Below are 15,975 nucleotides of genomic sequence, written 5' to 3' on the forward strand. Positions count from 1 at the left end.
GTACTGGAATTTTTAATTGTTTTATACTACAAATGGCGGAGATAAGCGACTTCTAGGGGGACTGTGATAGTGCGATCTGACACTAACGCCCTGTACACACAATCGGTTTTCCCATCGTAATAAACTCTGAAGGTTTTTCCGATGGAGTTCCGATGGAATTTCGCTGAAACTTTCTTGCACACACATGATCACACCAAAGTCCGAGCATCAAGAACGCGGTGACGTACAACGCGTATGACGAGACTAGCAAAAAGGAAGTTCAATAGCCAGTAGCCAATAGCTTCTGTCTCGTACTTGCTTCATAGCATGTGTCGTTTTTTGGTCCGTCGAAACAGCATACAGACAAGCGGTTTTCCCGATAGGAATTGGTTCCATCGGAAATATTTAGAACATGTTCTATTTCTATATATAACAAAATAATTGGTGTTGCGCTCCTAACAGAAACGTTTTTAAAATAAACTATAAATAATTAGTAACCTGAAGAAATTATCAATGCAAACAGTAATGATGTGTCCAATACGTGACAAAATTCTCAATAAAAACAATAAACTGTGCATTAAAATAAAATTCATCACAGTATAAAGTGCCAATGTGCAAGCAAGTAACCACATACAGATGTGAATAAGCAGGAGGCTCAAACACAAAAGTAATCGTGACTGATGAAAAGCTTCCATCAGACTTTTTCTGTCGGACATTCCGCTTTTGTGTACGCAGCATAACTGCCACTAGGGGGAACTGACATCACCAGTGACACTAATGCAGTGATCAGTGCTAGAAATATGACACTGGCTGGGAAGGGGTTAACATCTAGGGGTGATGAAGGGGTTAAATATGTTCCATAACTCAGTGTAATGTGTGCACAGTGTGCTGCTTGTAAAAATATGTAAAAATGTATATATATCTGTCTTATATATATATATATCTAGTAAGACCGATTAAGATTGTGAGACGAATTTCCTTAATTAGTTCTGAGTCAGCATAAATCAAAAAGTGTGTTTTATTGTACACACTAAAGTAGAAAATAATACTTACAAAAATAGTACAATGATAAAATTCTAGTATCGTTCTTTCGTTTCAAAGATATAACAATAATTCTTTAAGCTAGACCATGTGTTCTAAAATGGCGGAATAACCCTTTGTAAGCTGAATGTAGCTGAGAGTCTGTTTGCTGAGATGTATGTTATCTTAAGAGCTGTGTAGTTGTCAAAGAGAAGGTCTTCTCATCAGCCTTTTGATTATATCAACCAAAGCTTCTAAATTCACGCCAAAAGAATAAACCCTCCTTCACAAGGGTGTGGGCTAAAGAGTGGTTACTAACATCTGGTATAACTTAAACATAGGAAGTGGGGGAAGAGAAAATCTAAACAACATATCAGTTACATAGGCATATATCCCTTAAAAGCATATATAAGATTTACAATATTCATCAAAATCCTGACAGGTTTTAAATGTTTACTTTTTCAATCACCGCATGTCATAACATGGAGATTAATTGATTCAGAGTTTTTCTTTCACACAATGGAGAATTCATATTCTAAATAAAATATAATAAAGCCAATTAAAATTTAGATATTAAGAATATAACACTGCTTTATGCTAATGATCACTGACAGATCACTCCCTCTGTACACAACCCAACACAGTGCTCTGAGCTGTGATTGGACACAGCCAATCAGCTGGTCCTGGGTGTAAATCATTGGCCGGGACACTGCGTACAATCACAGCGGGAGTCGGGTGGGGATGAACATGCGCATGCCCTAAACCTGGAAGTAGACAGAGACGTGTCAGCACATCGCTTTGCCTATAGCGCCCCCCATCCTCAGTACAGCACCCCATCCTCAGAACAATACCAACCGTCCTCAGTACAACACCACCAGTCCTCAGTACAATGCCAACCATCCTCAGTACAGTGTCCCCCGTCCTCAGTACAGCGCCCCTTCATCCTCTGTACAACACCACCCATCCTCAGTAAAGCTCCCCAGTCCTCAGTACAATGCCCCCCATCCTCAGTACAGCACCCCTCCATCCTCAGTACAGGGCCCCTCATCCTCAGTACAGCGCCCCCTGTTCTCAGTACAACGACCCCGTCCTCAGTACAGCACCCCCCGTCCTTAGTACAATGCCCCCCGTCCTCAGTACAGTGCCCCCGTCCTCAGTACAGCGCCCCCTGTCCTCAGTACAATGCCCCCCATCCTCAGTACAACGCCAACCATCCTCAGTACAGCATCCCCTATCCTCAGTACAGCGCCCCTTCATCCTCTGTACAACACCACCCATCCTCAGTACAGCTCCCCAGTCCTCAGTACAATGCCCCCCATCCTCAGTACAGCTCCCCCCGTCCTCAGTACAGTGCCCCCCGTCCTTAGTACAATGCCCCCTGTCCTCAGTACAGCGCCCCCGTCCTCAGTACAGCGCCCCCTGTCCTCAGTACAATGCCCCCTGTCCTCAGTACAACGCCCCCCATCCTCAGTACAACGCCAACCATCCTCAGTACAGCATCCCCCATCCTCAGTACAGCGCCCCTTCATCCTCTGTACAACACCACCCATCCTCAGTACAGCATCCCCCATCCTCAGTACAGCGCCCCTTCATCCTCTGTACAACAACACCCATCCTCAGTACAGCTCCCCAGTCCTCAGTACAATGCCCCCCATCCTCAGTACAGCTTCCCCCGTCCTCAGTACAGCACCCCTCCATCCTCAGTACAGGGCCCCTCATCCTCAGTACAGCGCCCCCTGTTCTCAGTACAACGACCCCGTCCTCAGTACAGCACCCCCGTCCTTAGTACAATGCCCCCCATCCTCAGTACAGCGCCCCCGTCCTCAGTACAGCGCCCCCTGTCCTCAGTACAATGCCCCCTGTCCTCAGTACAACCCCCCCCCCCATCCTCAGTACAGCGCCCCCGTCCTCAGTACAGCGCCCCCTGTCCTCAGTACAATGCCCCCTGTCCTCAGTACAACGCCCCCCATCCTCAGTACAACGCCAACCATCCTCAGTACAGCATCCCCCATCCTCAGTACAGCGCCCCTTCATCCTCTGTACAACACCACCCATCCTCAGTACAGCTCCCCAGTCCTCAGTACAATGCCCCCCATCCTCAGTACAGCTCCCCCCCGTCCTCAGTACAGCGCCCCCCCCCATCCTCAGTACAATGCTCCCCGTCCTCAGTACGATGCGGCTGGGCGATCGTTAAGTGGATAATATTTGCACCAGAACAGATATGATTTTCATGAAGATGGAGCTTTAATGCCGACATATCATTGAACCGTAAAACATTTTCTGTTTGGAGATCCGCGTGTGTCTCAGTCTTGGTCCTGTTAGTTGGTATGAAGGTCGGGCAAACAAGGATAATGAGATTGTGATTAGAGACATGGATTGTATTCTTCTTCCAACATAAACATCAACTTCCATCATCACCAAACATGTACATTGGGAAATAATAAACAATCGCTTTTACAAACAAATCTAGTTTACAAAGTTATCTTAAGGAGAGCACTTTACCAGAAAGTCTAAAACCTCCCAAAAATATCTTCTATTTCTGTCAATCCCAACAGAATGGATCAGTATGTGGTGCAGACTGCAGTCACTGGAGCTCCACTCTACACAGGAATCATGTGGCCTCCACTTCCTGTGGTATCTTGTTGTTTGTTTCATTGAAGTTCAGTTAAAAATAAAAAAAAAGTGGAGTTGTGGAGGACACATGTTTCCTGTGACAGTGGAGCTCCAGCTGCAGAGATTCACAATAAAGTTTAGTAAAAACTGCAGCCAGACCCCTCTTAGACCCTATGGAAAACAGGAAGTGATGTCAGATACACACAGAAAGTTCCAGGTGGGAGGTGAGTCAGGAGGAAGTAGAGAGAAGATGTTACTATAAGTGACAGCAGAGGAGGTAATAAGATCTTATTTTCTATTTACACCCAGTAACCCCCCCCCCATCATGTCCACGCTCTTCCTCCATAGTCACTGTGATGTCTTTTATCTCCAGCAGATGATGATACACACATATATAGTGTGGAAATGAATAGCGATGGGCTCGGGTGTGTTAGGAACCCCACCTTCCCGATCCCGCCAGGAAGCCGACACTGCGCAGCAGTGAGACAGGCAGTGAGACATTTCCTGATCTCTGCAGCCATGAATCGGGAAATGTCTCACTGTCTGTGATTAGCGCTGTGCAGTGTCGGCTTCCTGGCGGGATCGGGAACGTGGGGTTTCTAACACACCCGAGCCCATCAACTGGAGTCAAATGATCAGACAGTTCCCAATCAGGTTTTTTTTGGTTGAAAATTCAACAGAGAAAAGCTAGATAGAAAATAATATAATATATAAAATAATGATTACACAGAATTGTCACACATACATCACCCTCTCTAACATTTACAATACGATATGATTTTACTGTGGAAATTTAAAGTTGACATATTTGCATACCTAAATTGGTTAAAAACAAACTCTCCCATTGGATCAATATGTTTACAATGCAGATGTGTGTAGCGGCCATAACCATTGCAGGACGGCCTTGACTTAATGGGCTTACCAGTTACCTTCTCGTGGCCTGCTCTTCCACGTCTATGGGTTCCCAGGGTTGATACCCAATGACTTGAACACTGACACAGATGAAGCCCTCTTTAAAAGGTTTTATTTTGCAGTAAGAACTCTCAAATAACATAGTCTCTTAGGGATACAGGGGGCACAGGTGAAGAACTCAGGCACCTTGAACTGCAGGTCTAGCAAACTCTCCATTTCCCCCCAGAGAGTAGCCACTTGCAGCTGGGTACTTCAAGGCTGAACAGATCTCTAGCCAGAGATCATGGCAGTCAGCACGTTGACTCAAACTTAAATCAATCAACTAAGGGTGAACAGGAACCCTTTTCTTCTGTACCTGGAACATTTCCCTTCTCCTCAATGGTACTAAAAAAGTGTGAATTTGCCAATGTCCTTCCCAACTCAGTAACCAGGCACTTCTCAGGATGCCACTTGCCGGCCCTCCTCCGAAGAGTCCTCCCCCAGTGACTTCCACGAGCTGTGGTGTCCCTCTAAGCCAAGAGCACACCCAGACACTTTGAATCCTCCCTCAGTTACTGCTCCTCAGACCAGCAGGTTCCGAGACTCGGGAACAGACGGACCCCTACCCCAGACCAGACAGGTCCATCAGGGGCCACCAACAAAAACATGTTGCGGGATGTCGTACACCTCACGGGGCTACCCCGGTCCCGTAACCAGAACAGACCACGCGGGTCTCACGAACACCTCTACCAGTTACGTGACCCACACTGTTTAAGTACCCCCTTCCCAGACTCCTCAGCAGGCCCCGGCACTCCCACTGATTGGTTCCGAGAAGGCCGATACCCAAACATCCAACCAGACCTGGTTCTGGCCTGTCATGTGCACCTCACCGCCCACATGTCCAGGCAAAAACTAAATTTACATGCGTATGACATTTTGTCCAAAATGTCATCCACTACACGTGTCATACACCCCCACCATGATATCTTACAATATGGTATGATTTTACTGTGGAAAAGATACAGAGCCCCAAATACCAACCCATTGGTTACATAGTGTCACGTAACCGGTTGGAGGCCGAGGTGCTGAGAGGGCTCCCCTTGCGGCTAAGTGGAACAAACCCCTGGAGATGGTACAGGGAGTACAGTACCCAAAGAGGCACGGTTTGTCAGAGACAGTTGTAGTCAGGAAAGCTGATCCCCAGGAGATGACTGTAGCATCACATTTGAAGAGCAGGTATGCTGAGGTGCAGAGAGAGGAAACAGAAAGCAAAGTCAAAGGTCATACACGGTGGATCAGTCAGGCAGCAGAACTGGAACAAGCCGGGGTCATACACAGGAGATGGAAGAAGCCGGCATCAAACACTTGGGAAGCAAGCAGGAGTAGAGGTACAAGCCAGAGGTCAAATCAGGAATACAGAGCCACAGGGGAGCCGCCGATTAACCAGTAACATTATGCTCACAGCAGCACATTTAAATAGGCCAGAAGCACAGTAAGTATTGTACTAGAGTTTGATTTGTCCTCTCCATTTAACCATTACTCTGTGAGTGATAGGCAGAGGAGAGACATACTCTCTTGCAGAGATTCTTCCAAAGTCCAGAAGTGAACTGTACCCCTCTATCAGGCAATATCAGGTTAATAGCGGAAAGTGTGCCTATCATGGGCAAAAAGTGTGCCATTTTGGACAGATGGTCCACTACCACCAAGATGGTTGTGAATTTCTCTGATGGGGGCAGGTCTACTATAAAGTCCATAGATATATTCTTCCATGTTTGCTCTGGGACTGGTAGTGGCCTTAACAGACACCAAGATTTGGTGTTGGAACCCTTGTTCCGTTGGCATGTTATATAAGAGCTCACAGTCTGGTTGCAAGGAATGCCACCATATATATTGTTGAATAAGTTCAATTGTGTTCCGAACCCCGAAATGCCCAGCAAGTTGATGGTCATAGAACATTTTTGAGGCCTGTAGTCTGGCTTGCTAAGGAATGAAAAGGTTGTCCTGCTGCAACAGGAACCCCTCTTGGTTTATTAGGGATGATATAACTGGTTCTGTGCACTGGAGGGAGGCCCGTTTAATTGATGCCTTCAAATCAGATTGTATCAGTAGAAAATTCTGGGTTGACAGAATTCTGGCAGGTTTCTTCTGGAGTATCCGAAAATTAAACCTGGAGAAGAACAATGCCCACCGGGCTTGTCGCGTTTTCAAACGTCTGGCAGTTCTAAGGTCATGATAGGATGTGTGGCCCCCTCAAGAAGATATCTCTATTCTTCCAAAGCTTTTTTTATCTGTTTACAAACGTTTTTTATTGAAGGTTATTGAAACATGTACAATAAAAAGGTCAACCAGTACAAATGTTGCCATAGAGAATAGCATACAATGGAACATCAATAAACCGTTAATACTCAGATAAGTCAAAGTTTGATATGCTAAACCCAACCAAGAGATCTCATAGAAAAATTCCATTGAGCACTTGTACCTCATTGAGTAAAAATAGAAAGAAAAACGAAACAAAGAAAGAGGAAAGTAAGAAGAGAAAAGAAAAACTAAAAAGATAACGAAAATGCTACCACAAGTGAGTGTCATCGAAAACTTTCCCATACCCCGCCATTACGCACTGTGCTCAGCCAAACTGTCAGGCCTTGGGGTTATCCCTCGCAGAGAAGTCCAAACGGACCATTTACGATCAAAAATCTGCATGGAGTCTTGCAAAGTGTGGTGTAAACGCTCCATGAGCTTGATCGACTCCATGCGTTGCAGAACTTGTTCCCATGGAACCACCGGGGATCTCCAGTGCAACGCCACAGTCCAATGAACTGCATTGACTAGTGTATGAGCTAATTTCTGAGCCGGGGGAGTTAGTCCCGGGATGTCAGCAAACAAAAGGCCAATCCGGCACGTGATATCAATATTAGAACCCGTAACCTGGAATAATTTATCAGCGACCCGTTGCCAAATGGGCTGCAGTACTCCACAGCTCCAAAAGATATGGGAGAAGGAGCCCGGCTCCGGACATCCACGAAAGCAACTCCCCGGGACCAGTGGGCTAAATCTATGCAGCCTAGCGGGGGTGTAGTACCATCTTGTGTGCAGTTTTAATGCAGTTTCCCTGACTGCCAACGATTTCGTGCATTTACGCATGTTTGAAATCATATCCTCCCACTCCTCAGGGGTCATTTCGAAACCAACTTCCCTCTCCCATCCCAGCATAGCCTGTGATTTAGCCGGTAGCTGTACCTCTCCAAGAGAACGGTACAACCAGGAGATATTTCCACGATCCCTGGATGAGGACTTACAGATCCTTTCAAAATCATTAGGAGGGGGAAGCCCACTCTTCAAGTAATGAGTGGTGTAGAAATGCCGAACCTGCAAATATTTATAAAAATCTTCTCTGGGCAACCCGAATTGCTCCTGGAGAGAAGCAAAGGTGCAAAACGGCGGTTCTTGGGAAAGGGCCTCAAGGGTAACCAGGTCTTTCTGAGACCAACCCTCAAAGCTCTCCGGTGCCGAAAAAGCCGGCGGGAATCTGGGGTCCCCCAAAAAAGAGGCCAGGCCGGGGCAGGGTGGGCACAGGGCATATCGCTTTTTATATAAAGACCAGAGTTGAAGGGATTGTGCAACCACTCTATTCAAAGTGGCTAATTGTTTGGGGCGGACCCCATCCATCCACAGGAGGCCCGGGAGGTAAAAAGGATTCACCGAGGATCTCTCAAATTGGATCCATGGGACCGTTCCCGGGGGATAATGCCACTGTGCCAGCTGCACCAGCCTGGCCGCAAGGTAATATAACCATAGATGAGGGAGCCCCAGACCCCCGCGGACCGCTGGCCTGAAAAGTAGCGTCTTGTGCAATCTAGGTTTTTTGTTTTGCCAAACGAACCGATTAATCTCTTTCTGTATACCATCAATCGTGTTCCGGGAGACATATAGGGGCAGTGCTCTAAAAAAAAATAAAAGCTTCGGAAGGATAGTCATTTTGATGGCCTGGATTCTACCCAGAAAGGAAATCCGATAACTGTCCCATGACCGCAATAATTGCGTGACGTGAGCAAAGGCTTTGGGATAATTTGCATAATACATTTTAGGTAAGGAAGCAGCCAACTTGATACCTAGGTAAGGCAACGAGTCGCAGCACAAAGTAAAACCGAAGCTCGCCTGTATACCTGCAAGAGTGGCATTGGGAATGTTAATAGGAAGGGCCGCACATTTTGCAAGATTGACTCCCAGACCAGACATGCCATGGAACGAATTCAACAAGGGGATCAGGTTCGGCAGCGAGACCACAGGGTCAGATAAAAATAATAGAACATCATCTGCATACATACTCAGTGTGAAAACCTGATCCCCTTTAGAATACCCCTTGATATCTGGGTGTAGACATATCGCCCTGGCAAGCGGCTCCACCGCCAGGGCAAATAGCAGGGGGGAAAGGGGGCAACCCTGCCTAGTCCCCCTACCAAGCGGAAAATACTCAGAGGAACATCCAGGGAGTTTAATACGGGTGCAAGGGCGATGGTACAGAGCCCTAAAGCCGTGCACAAAAGCCCCTCCGAACCCGAATCTAGACAGGACGGATTCTAGGTAAGGCCAGGTGACGCTATCAAACGCCTTATGAATATCCAAGCTTAGTAGTAATACCTTTTTAGAAAATAAATTGGCGTCCTGAATAATATTGGTGGTTAGACGGATATTGTCCGTAATTTGACGAGAAGGGATAAATCCTGTCTGGTCTGGGGATATCAGAGTGGGGATAATATTAGAAAGTCTATTTGCCAATAGGCGGCCAAATAATTTCAAATCATTATTAATAACCGAAATTGGTCTATAATTTTGGGGGAGGGAGTGGTCTTTGTTCGGTTTGGGAATCAAGGACATGTTCGCGAGAAGCATGTCCTCGGGGAAAGTGTGGCCTTTTAAAACGTAATTGAACAATTTCGCTAAATATGGAAGTAGTTGGGGTGAAAATTTTTTACCAAAGCTTTTTTTATGGCCAATAGCTCTCGGTCTCTGACATCGTAGTTCTTTTCTGTCTGGCTCATCTTTCATGAGGAAAAGGCTACGAGATGAAGTAGTGCATTGGGTCCCTGGTGTTGTGACAAGATTGCTCCTGTGGCCACCTCTGAGGCTTCAATTTATATGACATGGGCTCAGGATGCTGGAGAATTGGTGCTAAAATTAATAAAGTCTTAAGTTTGTCAAAGGCTGCATGAGCCTCAGAGGACCATTGCAATCAGGCATGCTGGCGGGTTACTTGGGTGATGGGTGCCATGATGGCATAAAAGTTCTTCACGAATCCTCTGTATAAATTTGCAAAGCCCACAAACCTTTGAACACCCTTTTTACCCGATGGAGCCGGCCATTCCAGTGTAGCTTTCACGAATGCTGACGAGATTGTAAGCAAACCACAGATCTAATTTAGAGAAGATTCTAGCAGTATGAAGCAATTGACATAACTGGGAAAAGAGGGTGTGGGTAGCGATTCTTGATGGTGATCTTATTTAACTCTCTGTCATCCACACAAGGTCTTAGTGTTTTATCCTTTTTCTCCACAAAAAATATGCCAGCACCTGTAGGAGAGGAGGATGGGCAGATGAACCCTTTTTCTAAGTTTTTAATAATGTATTGCCGTAAAGTTTCAAGTTCTGTTTCCGAGAGAGGAAATATACGGACAAAGGCAATATTGAAGCCTGGAAGCAACTCAACTAGATAGTCATATGGCCGGTGAGGAGGAAGGGCATCAGCCTTCTTCTTGCCAAAGACATGCAGGAATTCTTGGCAGATAGACTGTGGGACTATTGGTCCTACATTGTATGTAATGACATCAAAATACCTGCTACAAGCTTTTAACCTATATAGTGTCGGGGCCCTGTGTGGGTAAATTATACCTCAGTCTGAAGTGGGGCTTTAACCCGTTGCCAACCAGCTGCCGCAGTTATACGGCATCAGGTTGGCTCTCCTGCGCGAATCGCTGACGTATAGCGGTTCAAGCAGGCGCTCCTGCTGCACGCTGCATGATCATGCCCGCCAGTCGGGTGGCAAGGTTGCTGGTCCCTTCCCGCTGACATCACTTCCTGGATTCAGTTTCCATGCTGTCTCAGACAGCCTAGATGTCTTCCCAGTATCCAGGAGAGTTGTGTCTTCCATCTGTCGGCCAGTTCTGAATATGTTGCCATAGAATTGCACCTGTGGATATCCCTGAGACTCCTTGGGACTACCAGAATGCCGAACCACCTGCCATATTACTAATATGATGTGCTCCTACCCATTCACCCTTTTGTACGTTTTTTTTTATTTTTTATATATATAAAGTTTTAGTTCTGCCCTTAGAGGCACCTTTTTTTCTTTTCATTTTACTTCCAGAGTTTACTTCTCTCTTCAAGTGCTGCTGGAAGTGCATGAAGACCCTTTTCTATTTATACATGATATCTGCTTGGTCTGTTACTCAGAGCGCCCTTATACACACTTTTATAAGGTGTCAGAATGTCATTGTCTATTTCTCCATGGATGAGTGGGAGTATCAAAAGGATCTCTACAAGGATGTCATGATGGACAATCAGCCGCCCCTCACATCACTGGGTAAGATGAGACTTTATTGTTGTGGTGGAGATTTCGCTATACGCTATACATATTCAATCTCTCCTGCGCTAATAAGCGACATTTCTGTCTAATGATATAATGCATGTTACTTAACCCATGTCTTCCGCATTTCCCCAGTAAACAGACATGACCATGCTTACATCCTCATCTCAATATGACTGCCTGCCGAGCAGTGCAATGGTTCTTTTATTCAAAGACAAACAGGAAGTCCTGGCTCCCACAGCCAATCGCTTCCTCCATGGGAAATTACAACACAGGATATGAGTTCATACAACAACCAATGACTACCGTTCCTGCTGATGGCAGCTCATCTGCAGGTGTATGCTCATAACACCCCAAATATGTTGATCAGGCATACAGGGCCGATGAACATCTGTGCATCGCACAGGGTCCCTTTCGCCAGCACACATATCCTCACTCTGCAAACACCTCTCTCCAGCCTCAGGAAGTTTTCCACTACATAATGGATCTCAACCAGCGTCAGTTTGCCCCAGTCAGCTCTTTAGAGCTGGTTGCAGGAGAACTAACACTGGGAGATACTATGACAATACATATTAAAATATATCTTCATAAAATGTCCACTACATTGTAAAGGAGAGAGCAGTACGGAGGCTCCAAGAGTGGGAGTATTTAGAAGGACACAAGGATCTCTGCAAGGACGCCATGATGGACAATCGGCCGCCCCTCACATCACCGGGTAATCACAGACTTTATTGTAAAGTATAGAGCACTACGGAGGGTCCAAACACATATTAACAATGTATTTAGTCAGTGTGTGTGTTTCCTACAGATGGATCCAGTAATGGGAACCCACCAGAGAGATGTCCCTGTCCTCTGTATTCCTGGGATTCCAGACAGGAAGATCACACCATCCCTCACCATCATCAGGTAGATGAGGAGCAATCACTGATAATATCATTTGGATCTGTATATTATCTGCATTGTTACAATTTATGTAATTTTTATTCCATATGCAGGGAGGCAACCTGAGAGATTCTAAAGTTGATGTTAAAGAAGAGATTAAAGAGGAAGATGATGAGGATGGGTTGATGGAGGAGTCAGAGTCTCTAAAAAAACACAAAGATCTGTACCAGAACACCATGGTGGAGTCATCCAGCTACAGAAACCCACGAGAGAGATGTCCCCATCCTCTGTATTCCCAGGATTCCACACAGGAAGATTACACCATCCCTCACCATCATCAGGTAAATGATTGACAATTATTGGTAGTTCTGATTTATACACAGCATGTTTGCTACAATGAAGCTTTTTATTATATATTCAGAGTGGAAACCTCGGGGATGATATTATTGATGTTAAAGAGTATAAAGAGGAGGATGGGGAGTATGGAGTGATGGAGGAGTTATCAGAAGGACACAAGAATATGATGAAGCCACTCAATACTAGGAACCCACCAGAGAGATGTCCCCATCCTCTATATTCCCAGGATTCCACACAGGAAGATCACACCATCCCTCACTGTTACAAGGTTGGTGTGACGGATCTTATAAAACACAGACTTCTAGAGACAATGTGTGGATTTTTTATGTGATGTTACAATAATAAAGCTTATATTTTACAGATGATATTCACTCTCATTTTCTTGATTTAGAGTGGAGATCCAATCGATATAGAATTTGAGGTTAAAGAAGAAGAAGAAGAGAGGCGTGTGAGGGATGATCAGCAGTCTATGGAGAAGGATGGAATAACAGGGACATTTATAGAGGAGGAAACTCCTACAGAGATCAGTACAGGTGGGTCATTAATACTAAATACATTCCTCCATCCATACTGCTCACTGTGGGCAAGGACTGGGTGATATCAGCCTGTAATACCCAGGTCACTTTCCTGAACTGTGTTCCCCGTCCTGTATTCCTGTATTTCTCTTGAAAAATTTTCCTTCTCTGTGCTGCAGACATAATTTATGTATCTAGACTGGATTTATGGAGATTCTGGGGATCAGCTGGCAATATAAATGTTCATTTTTTACCATTACTAGACCGAGGCACCTGGGGTATGTGTTTTGGGTCTTTTGCCCCATGCCCAGGTATGGAAAGATGTCTGGCAGAACAATTCTCACATGATTACTTGTTCTGTTGTTTTCTGGCTGTGCTGGGTGAAGGGATATGTCTGTATAGTCTCAGACCCAAGTCACTAAGTGCAGTCTCAGGAGATGGGAGGCAGCGGTGTGGGACCTCTGCAACTTGTCTCATGTAAACATTTAAGCTTCCACTGATTACTGAATACCAATATTATGAGTCCTGACCCTTACACTATATACTCTATGTTGTACATTACATAATTCTGATACTAAAAAATCCTAACTGTTGTATCCTTTATAATAAGTTGCACATTACATCGTCCTTACCTCTACTTCACACATTTCCTACCAGCTGGACATTTTATATCCGATAGTTTGATTGTAGCACAAACTTTTACATGTTGATAATAATGAAATAATATCCTCAAACTTTGGAACCTTAAGCAGAAAGTGATAATGAGGGAGGAGTCAATAACCCAATGATGGTGGTCTTCAGGATCAGTCCAGTCTTCATCTTGGTTACTCTCCCCCATCCTCACTCTCTGACCTCTGGTGGGGCTCAGCCCCGCTGTTATTCATGACTAAATCATGGACTAAATAAGGAAGTGCAGGACTTCTTGTGCTGGGAAGATGGCAATGAGTGATAGAGGGGGTGGGAACACTCATCCTATAATCCCCTCATCACTGTTGCACCTATCAAAGACAGTTCTCATTGGTTCCTCACTCTCTGACCAAGGTCCATGAATAAAGAAATTAACTGATAGGAGATTCAGAGATGGAGGGCTGAAACAACTAATCATCATAATCCATTCTGAAAATAGTTGTCAACTATTTTCATAATTGGTTAGTTGGTCAGTCGATTAATTGTCCTGCATACAGAATGCATTATTTCTTTACATATCAGAAAATACATCTCAGTCCACCATCCATGCATGTCAGTAAATGCCTGAGAATGTGAATGTGTGAGGAGCAATGTCTCATGGGACACGTAGTCCTGAGCAAGAGAAGGATGCAAGTGATTCTAAAGGCAGAAGTTTTTTTATCTTCCTATAGGGCAGTGTTTCTCAAATCCAGTCCTCAGGCCCCCCCAACAGGTCATGTTTTCAGGATTTCCTTCAGATGAAACGGCTGTGGTAATTGCTAAGGCAGTGAAACTGATCAAATCACCTGTGAAAAATAATGGAAAACCTAAAAACATGACCTGTTGGGGGGGCCTGAGGACTGGATTTGAGAAACACTGCTATAGGGGAACTCTATACTATACTTCGTACCTTCCTATAGGGGAACTCTATACTATACTTTGCGGCTTCCTATAGGAGAACTCTATACTATACTTTGCATCTTTCTATAGGGGAACACTATACTTTGCGGCTTCCTATAGGGGGGCTCTATACTATACTTTTTACCTTCCAATAGGGGAACTCTATACTATACTGTGTGGCTTCCTATAGGGGAACTCTGAAGGCAGGAGGAGCCAGAAGTGCCGGGGTAGGGGGTGCAGAATAGGAGAATCAAAACCATTACACAGAGCAGGTAAGTATGACAAATCTGTTTAAAAAAAGAAAAAAAACAACGTTTACAATGACTTTTAGGGCTCTGCACAGGGAAGATCAGCATCTGAACCCAGAGAGGGTGGAGGCTGATAGACTGGAGGCGATAGAAGGCATTACTATTACATAGTTGAGTATTGTGCAATATATTTAAAAATATATCCATGAAAAAACTCTCAGCTTTCAGTAATACTTTAATATAAAAGTTTTTTTTCTAACCTCCATATAGCTTCATGTGTGACTCCCAGGTAAAATACCCATATATTATACTTCTGGGTATATGTATGTAGTGCTGGCTCCTGACGAGCAGGCGCTATGGTTTTTTGAAAAGTTAATTTGCCTGAAACCACAGTTGGGTTTCGGGACTATTTCTCTAAATTTATGGTTTCAGTACCAGTCCAGCTGGGTTGCACTGGGTTCTCCTTGACCGCAGGTGTCGCTGTCACTGCCGGCAAGAGTAGAAACGCAGTCTAGCTGGGTGCATTGAATGCCACTATTCGCTCAGAACCAGCCCAGAGGGAGTGTTTTCCTGCTGTGCATTCTGGGGGGGTATTTAAGGTGCCGATGCCACGTGGTTTGGGGTTTCTATTTTGTATTTTCTGTCTGTTCGGTTCTGGTGGTCCTCCTGACCCAGGTGTGGAACCATGCATCCCAAGTCCCAGGGCCGGCTGCAGGCACAGGCCCTAGTGAAGTTTTGGGGCCTACTGATCCAAGGGTGTTCCGGTGCCGTCTCATCTGAATGGAGAGGCCCAGCAACTGAAGAACCCTAGGGGAGGACTCTTCAGGAGAAGGCCGTGCGCAAGGCTGGCTTCTCTGAAGGAGCCTGAAGGCTTGGTTGATGGATGCAGCTTGGATCAACACGCATACGGTAACGCCGAATCAGCTGAGAGAACCTGGTACCCTATGTTAGCTCTTTAAATTTATCTGCGTCCCTCAGTAACGCTCAAGTGTACATCACAAGTCTGCGGCAGAGACTTTTGTCGAGCACCCTACCAGCTGCTAGGCCTAGTGAGAGGAGGTCTATCCGGGAGTTGTTAAATCCAGTTGTGAAACGGTTGCTATTCTCTGGATTTCTCTCTAAAGACTTCCATTTTTGCAATACAAGTACCTGAACTCAATCCTAACCCTCTACCCTTTATTGAAAGACTCTGTTTCTGTTCTAAATAAATAAATAACCCAAAAGAAGATTCAGTGTCAGTTTCCACATTCTTTGGGCCATCTATCACGGAAACCCCTAGACGGAGATGCAAACAAGGAGGTAATGGTAAGCCCAAATAAAACCAG

The 15,975-nt window shown here is 45.2% G+C and overlaps 1 protein-coding gene across 1 annotated transcript in view; it reads left to right on the forward strand.

Moving 5' to 3' along the window:
• The first annotated feature begins 3,822 nt into the window (after positions 1 to 3,822).
• Positions 3,823 to 15,975, forward strand: part of LOC143989647 (uncharacterized) — a 103,227-nt gene continuing 91,074 nt past the window's right edge. Inside the window, exons 1-5 of the mRNA XM_077489901.1 lie at positions 3,823 to 3,889; positions 10,864 to 11,079; positions 11,891 to 11,988; positions 12,078 to 12,305; positions 12,386 to 12,589. Of these exons, the coding sequence (XP_077346027.1) occupies positions 10,899 to 11,079; positions 11,891 to 11,988; positions 12,078 to 12,305; positions 12,386 to 12,589 (711 nt within the window). The 5' untranslated portion in view covers positions 3,823 to 3,889; positions 10,864 to 10,898. The remainder of the gene's footprint in view (positions 3,890 to 10,863; positions 11,080 to 11,890; positions 11,989 to 12,077; positions 12,306 to 12,385; positions 12,590 to 15,975) is intronic.

The sequence above is a fragment of the Lithobates pipiens genome, unplaced genomic scaffold (genome assembly GCF_037356315.1).
Source record: "Lithobates pipiens isolate NorthernLeopardFrog02 unplaced genomic scaffold, aLitPip1_a1.2 Scaffold_18, whole genome shotgun sequence".
Classification (NCBI taxonomy): Eukaryota; Metazoa; Chordata; class Amphibia; order Anura; family Ranidae; genus Lithobates; species Lithobates pipiens.